The sequence below is a fragment of the Canis lupus genome, chromosome 16 (genome assembly GCF_011100685.1).
Source record: "Canis lupus familiaris isolate Mischka breed German Shepherd chromosome 16, alternate assembly UU_Cfam_GSD_1.0, whole genome shotgun sequence".
Lineage (NCBI taxonomy): Eukaryota > Metazoa > Chordata > Mammalia > Carnivora > Canidae > Canis > Canis lupus.
The window spans coordinates 46,848,704-46,860,932 of NC_049237.1; the positions used below are offsets into that span (position 1 = coordinate 46,848,704).

The 12,229-nt window shown below is 41.0% G+C and overlaps 1 protein-coding gene across 4 annotated transcripts in view; it reads left to right on the top strand.

Annotated features, from left to right (window-relative positions):
* Positions 1-12,229, top strand: part of CASP3 (caspase 3) — a 21,312-nt gene continuing 9,083 nt past the window's right edge. The window contains exons 1-4 of one of the 4 annotated variants that reach the window (XM_038560421.1): positions 55-137; positions 595-728; positions 10,577-10,653; positions 11,495-11,559. In XM_038560421.1, coding sequence (XP_038416349.1) covers positions 10,591-10,653; positions 11,495-11,559 — 128 coding nt within the window. In that variant the 5' untranslated portion in view covers positions 55-137; positions 595-728; positions 10,577-10,590. Of the gene's footprint in view, positions 138-594; positions 729-10,576; positions 10,654-11,494; positions 11,560-12,229 lie in introns of all 4 variants that reach the window. The other 3 variants (XM_038560420.1, XM_038560423.1, XM_038560422.1) reach the window with 3 other exon arrangements.

The window sequence follows — 12,229 nt, forward strand, 5'->3', positions numbered from 1 at the left end:
GCCGGGGCGGGGCCGGGGCGGGGCTAGCGGGGGCAGGGCAGCCGCGAGCACACCTTTAAGCGCCGCAGGCTGGGCGTTTGGAAGGCGACCCGGTGCGGAGAGGAGGCGGCTCCTGGCTGCTCCCCGGAGTCTGTGCGGTGAGTGCAACCACCACGTCTTCCCGCCGCAGCCTGTGCGCCCGGCGCCGGCTTCCTCCATCCTCCCGAGCCCCGCGCCCGCCCGCGCCCGCCCCGCGCCCGCCCCGCCCGCCCCGGCGACCCGCCTGGGCTTGCAGCTGCTCCCGGGCGGCGGATCCTTTGTTCCGGCGCCTCCGCGGCTGCGAGAAGGTGCACGGAAGGCCGCTGGGCGGGAGACCCGAGCGGGGGTCGGGGAGGCCGGGGGACGGAGATCCGGCTGGAGGACGCGGAGCCGGCGGCCTGGAGGCCCGAGAGGCCGGGCCGGGAGCACCGGGGCCGGGCGGCGGCGAGCCTGGGAGGGGGTGCCGAGCGGCGCGGGAAGCCCGTCTGGTCTCGGGCCTCGATTTTCCTGCCTTGGCTGTGCGACTCGGTTTTCCGGGGAACTAGCCTCCAGCATTGAATTCCATTTACTTTTCAGACCCGAAGGCTTGCATAAGGCCGCGCCGCCCTTTCCCGGGCTCGCATCCGCTGCCGAAGTCCCCTGGAGAGTGCCGTTCTCACCCTGTCCCGCCGGGCTTCGCCGGGCACAGGCTGCCTCCTTCCCTGTCCTCCGTAAGTGGCGTCCAAGCCGAGAACCGCAGCCACCTCTCCCCGTTAGCCATCAAGCCTCCTTCTGAACCCCCTAAAATAGGCACTAGATCTGTCCACGTCTGTACATTTTTGAGAACCCCCCTCCCCCCCAGGCTCTCACCTGGCCACAGCAGCCTCCTTGGCTTTTCCAGACCCTTTCCCCCACTCCATCCCATTCTTCGCAGCACAGGCCGAGTGAGCTTTATAAAATAGAATTCTAGAAGGCTGTTCCTTTGCCCACTGAACAAATCCAGTCCCTTAACAAGGCTAACAAAGCCAAGCATAGGTTGTGTCTCCTTGATCCCCTCCCCTGCCTTATCTTTTGTGATACTACCATTTCAGTTACTGACCAGCCAGGCTGATCTTAGAACCTGTTCTCTGCCTGGAACACTGCATATTCCCTCTCTCCCATCATTACACATCACATCTGCTTGAGGAACTCCTACTTAGGTTTCTGTTCTCATTAAGTACCTCAAGGTTAGGTCTTCCTACTGTGAGTTCCTTTAGCATCCTGCATTTCTTAAACGGCAGCTGGCCCATGCTTTGCAGTTGTTTTGTTTACTGTTTTCCTTACTACTTTGTAAGCAGATTCCAGGAGGGACCATGTTTATCTTGTTATCTTGTTGTTCCTAATTGTTTTCCCCCTTTACAGAGGGGCCTGGCCCAAGTTAATGCCCATACTACAGTATTGTGCTTTTTTAATAATTATGCCCAGTCTAGAAAAAATAAGCCTATTTTAGGTTTACTTAGTAAATTATAATTAAAAGATGTGAATCAGAAGGGAATAGTAGAAGTGAAATAGGGAGTCGCTATACCAACGTGAGTATGAATATTCGCAAGATAATCACAGGCACTAAGCAAGGTGGTTAGACCAGCCTGTATCAAAATGTACTCAGCCGCCGCTTTGAATGTGTTGAAGTTACATGTTCTCCAGGAATGAAGTCTAAAGCTTAAATCATCCCTATCACAATGTGATGTTTGAGCTTTGGTTTTGCTTTGCTCTTTTGCAGAAGAAGGCTTTGAAAGTTAGAACGTGTTTTAATAAATGAACAGGCTATTGGAGTGTGGCAGTAAAACCCCTTCTCAGTAAAAAAGAAATGAAACATTGTATTCAATTAAATCAGATTTGTGTTTGCTCTCCTTTAAAAAAAAAAAAAGGCCTTACTTCCTGCCATTTTAAGAGACTGACATGTTATCTGATATAGGCAATTACAAGTTTCTCTGCTGTTTTGCTTTCAAACCCAATTTAACACAATCTCCTGCTTCATCCCCCTTCAGTGCTAAAAAACAGTCTTTTTTTTTTCCACGTATGGCTTTAAAAGAATTTTGGTGCCTACTGTTTAGATCTTTAAACTCTGCCTTAAATGTGAAGCACTGGTGTTTGGGCCCAGAACGAGAGATGGGAATTCTTAGACTGTTAGATAATGTTTTGTACACATTTAACAAATGTCCTGGAGGGGGACAGACACTTTGTTGTCAGGCCACTCTAGGCCAAGTCCCAAGGGCAAAACTTACTACTAGCCCATTCATAAATTAGGCATAAATTATATAGACACCTCACAGGGTTGTGGTGAGTATAAAATGAGAGGTCTGTTGACTGTGCTTTGTAACTATGTAATGTTATTCCTCTGCCTATTTTGTTCTTCCCTGCAAATAGTTCATAGAGCTTCTGAATTAGGGTAGAGTAAGATAAAATTCTCTGGTCCCTACCCAGCACTGTGTGGTATCTGCCTTAGGGAGCCACTTCCAGATAGCAGAGAGTACAGGTGTGAGCCCCCCATGAGGACACCTACCCTCAGGTTTACTGCAGTACTCTGCACACAGTTCAGTAAATGATTACAGCCCAAATGACAAATGTATAAAAATAACTGGCTCTTGACTTTTTACAGTTCCAAACCTCTGGGAGGCAGGATTTCTTTAACCAAGTGGTTGTAAACCAGAATCTGCTTTTACAGAGCAGTGGTTCGGGGCGGCGGGGGAGGCCTTGTAGGTTATCTATCATTTTTATAACAGGCAAATATAGAATGAAGGTCCTTCATATATATATGAAATACAAAATACAGCTTTGAATAGTGGGGAACATTTTTAGCCTGTCTCCTCCTAGTCCTGGGGCCCTTCCAGAGGAAAGGAAAGAATGGCTTGGTCTGTTTGTAGGACACAACTGAACATAGTTTAGTTTACTCTGTATTTACCTTTACTTGCCACTCAGTGTGTTTTTACCTTAATCACAAAATAAATATTAAAAGATTGACTACCAGGTCCAACGGCAATATCCAATTTGGTGATTCTTTTAATTCCCCAGAGGCATTCAGAGACCAGACAGGAAACCATTTCAAAAAAAACCTTTAGTACATTATAACTGAAATCTTTTCTTATCCAAACTAATGTGAAAAGTATATTCTTTCTGTTTCACTTACTAAATTTGGATATGTGACTGCTTTTGTGACTTTATCTTCTCTAATAAGTCATAAACATAATCCTGATGTTTATCAAGCTCTTGGGCAAAAGTGTAAGTCTTCCCAGAAGTCTTAATGGAAAGGCTTCGCCTTTACTTTACAAACATATAGAAAATATCTTAATAACATGAAACCAGATATTTTACTTTTAGAAGTAGATCACCCAGTGGCATCAAAAACACTAGAACTGTCATTCCTATTTTATTAGAGTAAGTGCACTTTGTACTACTATTTCAGCGTCTTTGCTTCACTCAGTTTCCATCATGTTATTATGTCCTTTGCATTTTCATTAGACCTTCTAGGTTGTGGGGTTTTAGTTCCCTCCTTGAAACTACAGATAAGCTTACCCCTCCTATAGGGTAGTAAGTCATATAGAAGAGTGAGAGTCTGTGCTCTCAAGGCAGAGAGATCCTGGTTTGAATCCTGGCTCTGCCACATGAGTTACTTACCTGCTCTGAGCCTCAATTAGCTGAACTGCAAAATGGGGATCATTATGTCTCAGACCATCGCTGGAAGGACAAGCCAGAAATACATAAGTAAATAATAAATGCATACATAAATAAGTAAAAGTACCTTTTGTTCTGAGTCTAGCCCAAATGAGCCAGCATTAAGAAGAACTGTTGTTACAGGACACTTGTACACAACCCTCCAATCACATAGGGCATTGTGATTCTTAGCCGCCTTTTCTTTGGCTGTCTGTTTTGGTAAATCTTAAGTCATGATTTTTGTTTGTTTTAGATAGATTCACGGAGATGATTCATAAGTGAGCTGTATTCGTTCTGATGTCTCATTTGGAGATTTCAAACCCTTTTGAAACCAGGCTTTATCCTTTAGTTCAGTTTCCTTGTAGGACAGCAGCCTACTAGGGAGGCTCCTTCCCAAAAGCAGCCTGCTGCTGGGTGACAGATTAGCTGAGTAGGAATTTAGCAAACTGTTTATACTAATTTAATATCTTATTTTGAAATCTCTACCATAGGCACGCTTTCAAACTGTTTGTTTTTAATAACAGGGTTTTGTGGGCTTTTTAACTTTTAACACTTTAGAACTTCATATAGAAATTTCAATTTTAGAAATGAATTTTTATTCATTCTGCCTTCATTGCCTGCCTTCATTGTAGATCATTTATTCTGCTTTACTGCATTATTGCTATATACAATGGTCCCTTTAGTTGGCTAACCAGAATATGAATAGGAAAAGCAACTTTTCACTTGTTTAGGAAAACACAGCACGAAATGTTTAAATTTCTACTGACAACCTTTTTTTTTTTTTTTTTTTTTTAGCTTCTGAAGATTTGTCTGTAGCAGCTTTAGTGGCAATGTTAAAGGGGTCTAGAAACTAGAGAAGTGAGTCTAAGACCCAATTCAAATTTGCCATCTAATGCCAATTGGTCTATTAAGAATTCTCCAGGATCTAATATGTTTAGAATTCCATCCTGAATTGATGGAATTATATACATCAGTACAGTCAGAAACAATTAGTGTTAAGTTCATTGCTCTGTGAAGATAGATTTTTAAATCCTTTTGGTATGTTTTCCCATTTATGTTTTGTATCATTTAGAGCGTTAAATGTTTCCCTTAAGGAATGATTTTTTTTAATCCTTCTAAGATGAGATCACCATCCCCAGAATGATTTGTATTCAGCCCAGCATTAGCTAATGGAGGTGAGGTAATGCTAAGTGTGACACTTGAGTCATTTCTGCAAGAACCAAAGTGCTTCTCCCAAGAGTGTTTGGTGTTTTCACATGGAAAAAGCAGATGGTGACAGGAGAGAGCAAATGAGCACATGTCTGATGCAATGAGGATTTTATTTACCATTCTGTAAGTTTGTGATAGTATATGAAGATCAGTTAATACTGTTGCAATATATGTGGTTCAGATACCGATAATGAAAGCGATGAAACACGTAGTATGTGTTCCTGAGAAATCCTTATCAAATAGTATGACGCTGTTTTAAATCCCATTCTAAAGAACTCCTGTTTTTGCCTTTTAGCCACCAACTACCTTACTGAAGTAAAATTGTCCATCTCATGCCTAATATCAGATCTACTAAATTATAATTACTTGTATTAAGCCTGATGTATATGAAACTTTTTTTAACTTTTAAAAATGATTTGGTTAAAGTTCAATAAATGTATGAAAAGGAAGTGACGACTTTAAAGTCATCTCTTATTTTGATGAACTCTTAACATTGATATGAGCCAAAAACCAAATATTTAAAACTCTGGAAAGCAGATGACTATTTAAATTTAAACTCTCTATAAGGATAAAACAGTTTCATCCAATAGCATTATTGTTGGCAAGAGATAAAAGGGTTAGAAGTTAGTATTTCAGTCTAAGAATCACTGCACTGTTGGCAAAAGAAGTGGTTTGACAGGAGATCTTAAAGGCCTCAATTATATGTGGGAACCTATCAGCATTTAGGGGGTCCTGAACACCTACTGTGTATCCGACATTTGGCAAACCCATTCATAGGATCAATGTGAGGCAAACCCTAGAGCCAGAAAGGACACTGGCAGGAGCTTCAGGTTCAGCTTTAGAAATTTCTATTTTTATTAGGTCTTCTTTCTCACTCTGTTTTCATTCCAAATTTACTACAGGCTGGCCATGAAGTCTTGAGACATAGATAATATTATTTTCTTATGGATTGTATATAATAACAATAAATCAATTGTTATGTGTTTGCCTCTAGGCATGTTTTCAGAATTGTTAGCCACTCTGTAATACTTCTCTCAATTCATTAACCACACTTGTTTTTCAGCCATGGATGGATGATTATTTTGCATTATAATCTGCTCAGTTAGAATTGGCATGTCTAGGGCATTTGGTCTCTATATTTATGGTTTAAGAATGTTTGAGCTTTCTTGTACCTAATATGTTTGTCTTCTGTATGAAAGAGAAAGAAAAAGAGGGAGACTAGAATATGGTACAAAACAGTCAAGGAAAGATTGCTACTTTTTAGTGGTAGCATTTCCCTATTTTTGTCACTCTTGAAACAGGGCTGAGAGTTGAGATTGGCCAACACAATTCTGGTTGATGCAATCTACCATTGTTGATAGATATTATTTTATAAGATAATCTTTGTTGCTATTTTCTAAATTTAAAAACAGTACAGATGTCAGAGAAAATATAGGAAAATATTAAGGAGTAAATAAGTTGCCAGTAATCCCATCACCCAGAGAGAGCCACTGTTAAAAATAGGTTGATATGTAAAGATTCTGGATAATTACTTTGGGACTTTTTCTTGTGTTTAATTTAGATTATATTATTTTTATACAACTTTATAACCTATTTTTACTTAGTCTTCTAATAGAAGCATTTTCTATATAGTTGATAAGTTCTTTAAAAAAGTTTTATACCTGTATTAATCAGTATATGGATCTACCACAATTTAACTATTCTCAATTCTCAATATTCTTGCCTTTCCCCTTGTCTCCTCTCTCCCAACCTCTGGGGTGGTTTTTTAAGGCCGTGTAATTTTTACCAGATCAACCTTGTAAGCTTTTATTGAGGGATAGGAGGACATACCAAAATGTTCTCAAGAATTAATACCAATTTATGTCCCTTCCAGTAGTGTATGAGAATGCCTATCTCCCACACCTCTGCTGGCATTGTGCATGATTGGTCTTTGGGATTACTTGGTTACAATACGTGGGTAAATACATGTAAAAGTATGTCTAAGACTTTTGGGGATTCTTGTCTCATAGTTTATCTTTTAAATATAGAGAAAATAGGAGCAGTCTTAGAAGAAGTACCTCATCCTCCTTCCATCCCATTCACCATCCTTCACGTTTTGCCCCAATAGTTTGTCCTCCTTCTCGTTATGGGAGATGAACCCTCATTTGTTCTTAACTGAGACTAACGCCTCTCCGTATGTGAGCTAGATTCGCAAACCTCTCATCCCTTCAACTTTCTCTCCTCTTGCCTTGTTAATTTCTCACTTTCTGCAGATCATTCCCATCAGCTTGAAAGCAAGCCTTCTATGGCCCATCTTTAAAACCAAACAGAGCAAGATATCTCTAACTCCTCATTTCTCTCCAGCTCCTATCCCATTTCTCCTTTTCCCTTCACTACAAAACTGCTTACTTACTTGTGTAACTTTATTCATTTTTGTTCTCCCATTTTCTTCCCAACCCACTGCAGCAACATTGATCCTTTTATTTTTTTTTATATATTTAAAGATTTTATTTCTTTATTCATGAGAGACACAGAGAGAAAGAGGCAGAGACACAGGCAGAGGGAGAAGCAGGCTCCATGCAGGGAGCCTGACGTGGGACTCGATCCCGGGTCTCCAGGATCAGGCCCTGGGCTGAAGGCGGCCCTAAACTGCTGAGCCACCTGGGCTGCCCAACATTGATCCTTTTAAACTATAATATTTGCAAAGTCTAAAATCTGACTGTTGTGTAAATGTAAAATAAATATGCATCACATAATTAATAAGAGAACCAGTAAGGTATTAAGACCAGGTTAAAGAAGAATTTGAAGAGCAAACATAGATGGTTGGGTATAATGACATGAATTTGCTAGTAGAAGCAGAATGGTTAATCTCCTACAGGGCAATAAAATGTAATTTGGAAGGGTCATCTTTTCTGCAGGTTGGAAATCAGTTGTATCATTAAAAGACAAAATTAATTTTTGTTGCTATACACAAGAATCACTAGCATGTCTATCCATTTTCTGTGACATAGTTTTCTGCAGAGTTGTAAAATAACCTAGTCATTATAAGGTCAGGAAAGGGGTTAGTATCCAAAATCTACAAAGATCTTATCAAACTCAACTTCCAAAGAAGACATTCAGATGGCTAACAGACACATGAAAAGATGCTTAACATTAGTCATCAGGGAAATACAAATCAAAACCAAATGAGATATGACCTGACACCTGTAGAATGACTAAAATTACAACACAGTATACAACAGGTGTTGGCAAGGATGTAGAGAAAGGGGAACCCTTTTATGCTGTTGGTGGGAATGCAAACTGGTGCAGCCACTCTAGAAAACAGTATGGAATTCCTCAAAAAGTTGAAAATAGAGCTACCCTCTGACCCAGCAATTGCACTACTAGGTATTTACGCAAAGGATACAAAAATACTGATTCCAGTGGGGCACCTGCATCCTGATGGGTTTTTTTTTTTTTTTGCATCCTGATATTTATAGCAGTATTATCAACAATAGCCAAACTATGGAAAGAGCTCAAATGTCCATCAACTGATGAATGAACAAATAAGATATGGTATATATACAATGGAATGTCACTCAGCCATCAAAAAGAAGTCTCGCTATTTCCAACAGCGATGGATGGAGCTAGAGCATATTATGCTAAGTGAAATTAGTCAGATAGGCAAATACCATATGATTTCACTCTTTTGGGAAATTTAAAAAACAAAACATGAAGGGAGGAAACAAAAGGAGAAAAGGAGGCAAATCATAAGAAACTCTTAACTATAGAGAACAGAAGGATTGCTGGTGGGCAGGTGGATGTGGGATGGGGCTAAATGAGTGATGGGTGTTAAGGAGGGCATTTGTGATGAGCAGTGGGTGTTGTAAGTGATTGGTCACTAAATTCTACTCCCAAAACCAATATTACACTATATGTTAACTAACTAGAATTTAAATAAAAGCTTAAAAAATAAGACACTCTATAAAATCAGCTAATCCTCAAGATTCCTCTAGACCAAGCCCAGCACCACACTTAAATGATATACAATTATTTCTTTTGCCCATTTCCAGCTTTTGAACGATTTTTCCTGATAATCCCCACTATACTCATGCCCATCTTGCCAAAGCCAGTGGTCTGTCCTCAACAGACTTGACCTTTTTTAGCAATATTTAAAGCATGGAACATTACTTGAAAGACTTCTATATGCTTTGGTATACCATATTCATCTGATCCTCCCCTGCCCACCAGTGGCTCCCCCTGTCTCAGTCACCTCTCTTAGTCCTTATGCTGGACCTGTAAAAACCAGAGTGCCCCATGTATCTCCAGTGCTGATCTCTCCCTGAGTTTCAGACTCTTAATTACCTATATCCAGTGTTCAACTCTAATCTTAGCCACCATCATCTCTTTCTAGGACTATTCTATAAGGCTTTGTGTTGGCCTGTGTGCTTCTTTTCCTGTCTTCTACAGTTGATTCTCCACTTGGCATCCAGGGTGATCTTTTTAAAGCATGCCGCCCCCTCTGCTTAAGACACACCAGTGGTGTCTCCTTGCAACCAGAAAAAAACCAAAGCTGCTCTTGGCTCCTGAGAGCCCTATGTGATCTCACCTTTGCTTCTTCATCTCTCTTTTTGCCTTCCCTTCATTTACCATGCACTAGTCAAAGTGGTCTTCTTTCTGTACCATGAATACACCAAATTTTTTCAGGGACTTAGTACTTGTTGGTTCTTCCCGGCAAGGATAGCCTCTGTGTCGTTTAGATCTCAATGTAAATGGCACCTACAAGATGGTTTCCCCAACCACCTTATCTGGAGTAGCTCATATTCCCAGTCTCTCCATTACTTTACCTTATTTTCTTTTCTTCATAGTCCCAGTTAGTGTCAGAAATCTTATTACCAATCTATAATTATTCTTCCTTTCTAGGGTGAAAGTTTCTTAAAGGTAAGAGCTTTGTCTTGTCTTCCACTCTGCCCTAGTGCCTACAATGGCATCAGGCAAAAAGCATGTGTTCACTAAATATTTGCTTACTGACTAAAAGATGGTTCATCTCAGTAGTGTTCACCATCCTCCCTTGGTTTTCTAGGAAGCCTATAGGAAACAAGATGGTAGAAAAACAGAGTCTTTGTTAGAAAACAAAACGAAGTCTGGCTTGAGAGAAAGTAAAACACTGCTCTCCTCTATGGTTGAGATGAAATGTTGATGCTTCCTTTCCTCCATATTATTGTCTCCATCTTTCTCCACCATAGGTTCACGCAATATTTAGGGAGAAGGCAGGAAGGAACTTAGCTTTTGGAGAACAAAAGAGGTTTCCTTTGCTTTTAGGAGGCCTTGAAAACAGTGGGCTTTGGTAGGGATTTTTGGTTTGGGAAGAAGAAAGTAAGTTCTCGAGATGGGTGGTGGTGATGGTCATGTACTAACGTAACTATAGTTAATGTCACTGAATTGTACACTTAACAGTAGTTAAAATGGTAGATTTATGTACGTTTTATCACAATTTTTTCAGTGTAAAGTGGGACAGAAGGCTAGGACTTGTGCGGTCTTGTGTGGCTTTTGTGGTTGGGTGAGTCCTGTTGATGGGCTTGGGTATTCTGTTAAGAATTTTGATCCTAGCATATAAGTTAGGTTAAAGTTGTATTTGGATTCGAATTTCTGAGCTAGCCAAGGCTTCTGGAGGCTAAAGAAAGTCAAGAATTTTTGGTCTTGTTTTTCTCTCTCTATTTAGGGAGGCAGAGTGCCATGGGAAGTACCTTTACTTCTGGAAGGCCAGAGAAGACATGGGAGAACAACGGAACACAAGTAGTAAGGAGCTGGCTGCTGCAGAGGCAACAGGACAGAGTGGGAAGGAGAGGGCCTGAGTCACTTAGCTCTGTGACTGTGGACAAAGTCACTTAATCACCAGAAGTAGGGTTTCCTGACTTTCAGGAGTCTTGGAAATGTGCGAGCCATAGAAGCGCACAATGAGTGGTGGCTGCTTGGATTGTAAGGACTTGCTCACTGCGTAAGGCCCCCTGGAACCATCTGATGGAAGCACGAAAACGAAACTGGAGTTCCTGCTTCCAGTTTTCCCTGGCCATTCTACACCCCCACACGAGAAGTTGGGATTCTCAAGCCTAGTTTCAGAATAAAGGTTATGTGGAGGCTTTGGAACTCCCTGGAGCTGTAGCTCTTGGGAATCAAAAGCGTCGTAGAACAGCCTACGTGAGGTAGACCGTTGTGCTAGGGAGTTCCTCGGTTCTGTTTTAACTGTGTTGAGTTGGAAGGCTGAATTTCTGTCAATGAATGACCTGATCTGTCGCAGTGGAAACAAGTTGCAATCTGTATCTTGATCTGGTGGGAGCACGTAAATGTCAAAAATTGATCAAGCAGCACGCTTCATACCTGTACACTATAGATGAACTGCAGAGCTCACTTAAAAAAGAGAGAGAGAGGAAGAAGTGGACCCTATCACACATACTTTTAGAAAGGATTATTGTTCTCAGGTTTGACTTACAGAAACCTTTACCAATAGAGGTGAAGCTGGGGGAGGAGTGGTAATGCTAATGTGAGGATGTCCATATAAATAATCGTTAGAGTAATTAATATAATGCAGGGGTCTTAAGATGATGGATTGATTAACTTCTGTCTTTTCTCTATATTCCAGTTAGAAGTATCCATGGAGAACACTGAAAACTCAGTGGATGCAAAATCCTTTAAAAATGCAGAAACGTGAGTATTTCTAATGCTGTCCTTTATAATCAGAGAAAGAGGTGTTATGTAATGCAGCAAACATTGAGGAGCGGGGAAGCAGAAAGGGCTTTCAAGCCAGAGAGAACCAGCTGACTTCCTACCTCAACAGCCACGTGGCTTTGCACACGTTAACTTATCCTCCCTGAATTTGTCTTCAATGTCAAACTTTCACTAAACTGCGCGGAGGATGGAGGGAAACATGAGGTACAGTGCCTGACCCACAGTCAGAATCGCCGACCTGGAAACAGAAGGATGCCACAGGAGAGGAAGAACTCGCAAGTCTGGATGCTTCTGTGCCTTCCTAAATCCATCTGCAGGATGGGAGCTTTTGTGTTTGGAGATTTTGGACTTTCTGTTTCTTTTTTATGACTAAAATGAAGTGCCAATTCTGAGTCTTAGGGAAGAATTGCCTGGTTTTCCGATGAGCTTCTACCCTCTGTTTTCTCTCTTCCTCTTTGCAGTATTTTGCTTTTTAATGCTTCCCATAACCAGATGATGGAGAAAGGATAAAGATAAAATGCAGATACCCTTAATGTAATTCATGTCACTATCTACTTGGGATCTCTGAAAGTTTCTTCTGAGACCCAGGATTATTATTTTGGACAAAAATAAGTAATTATTTAGTGATCTTCATACTAAACAAGATAAT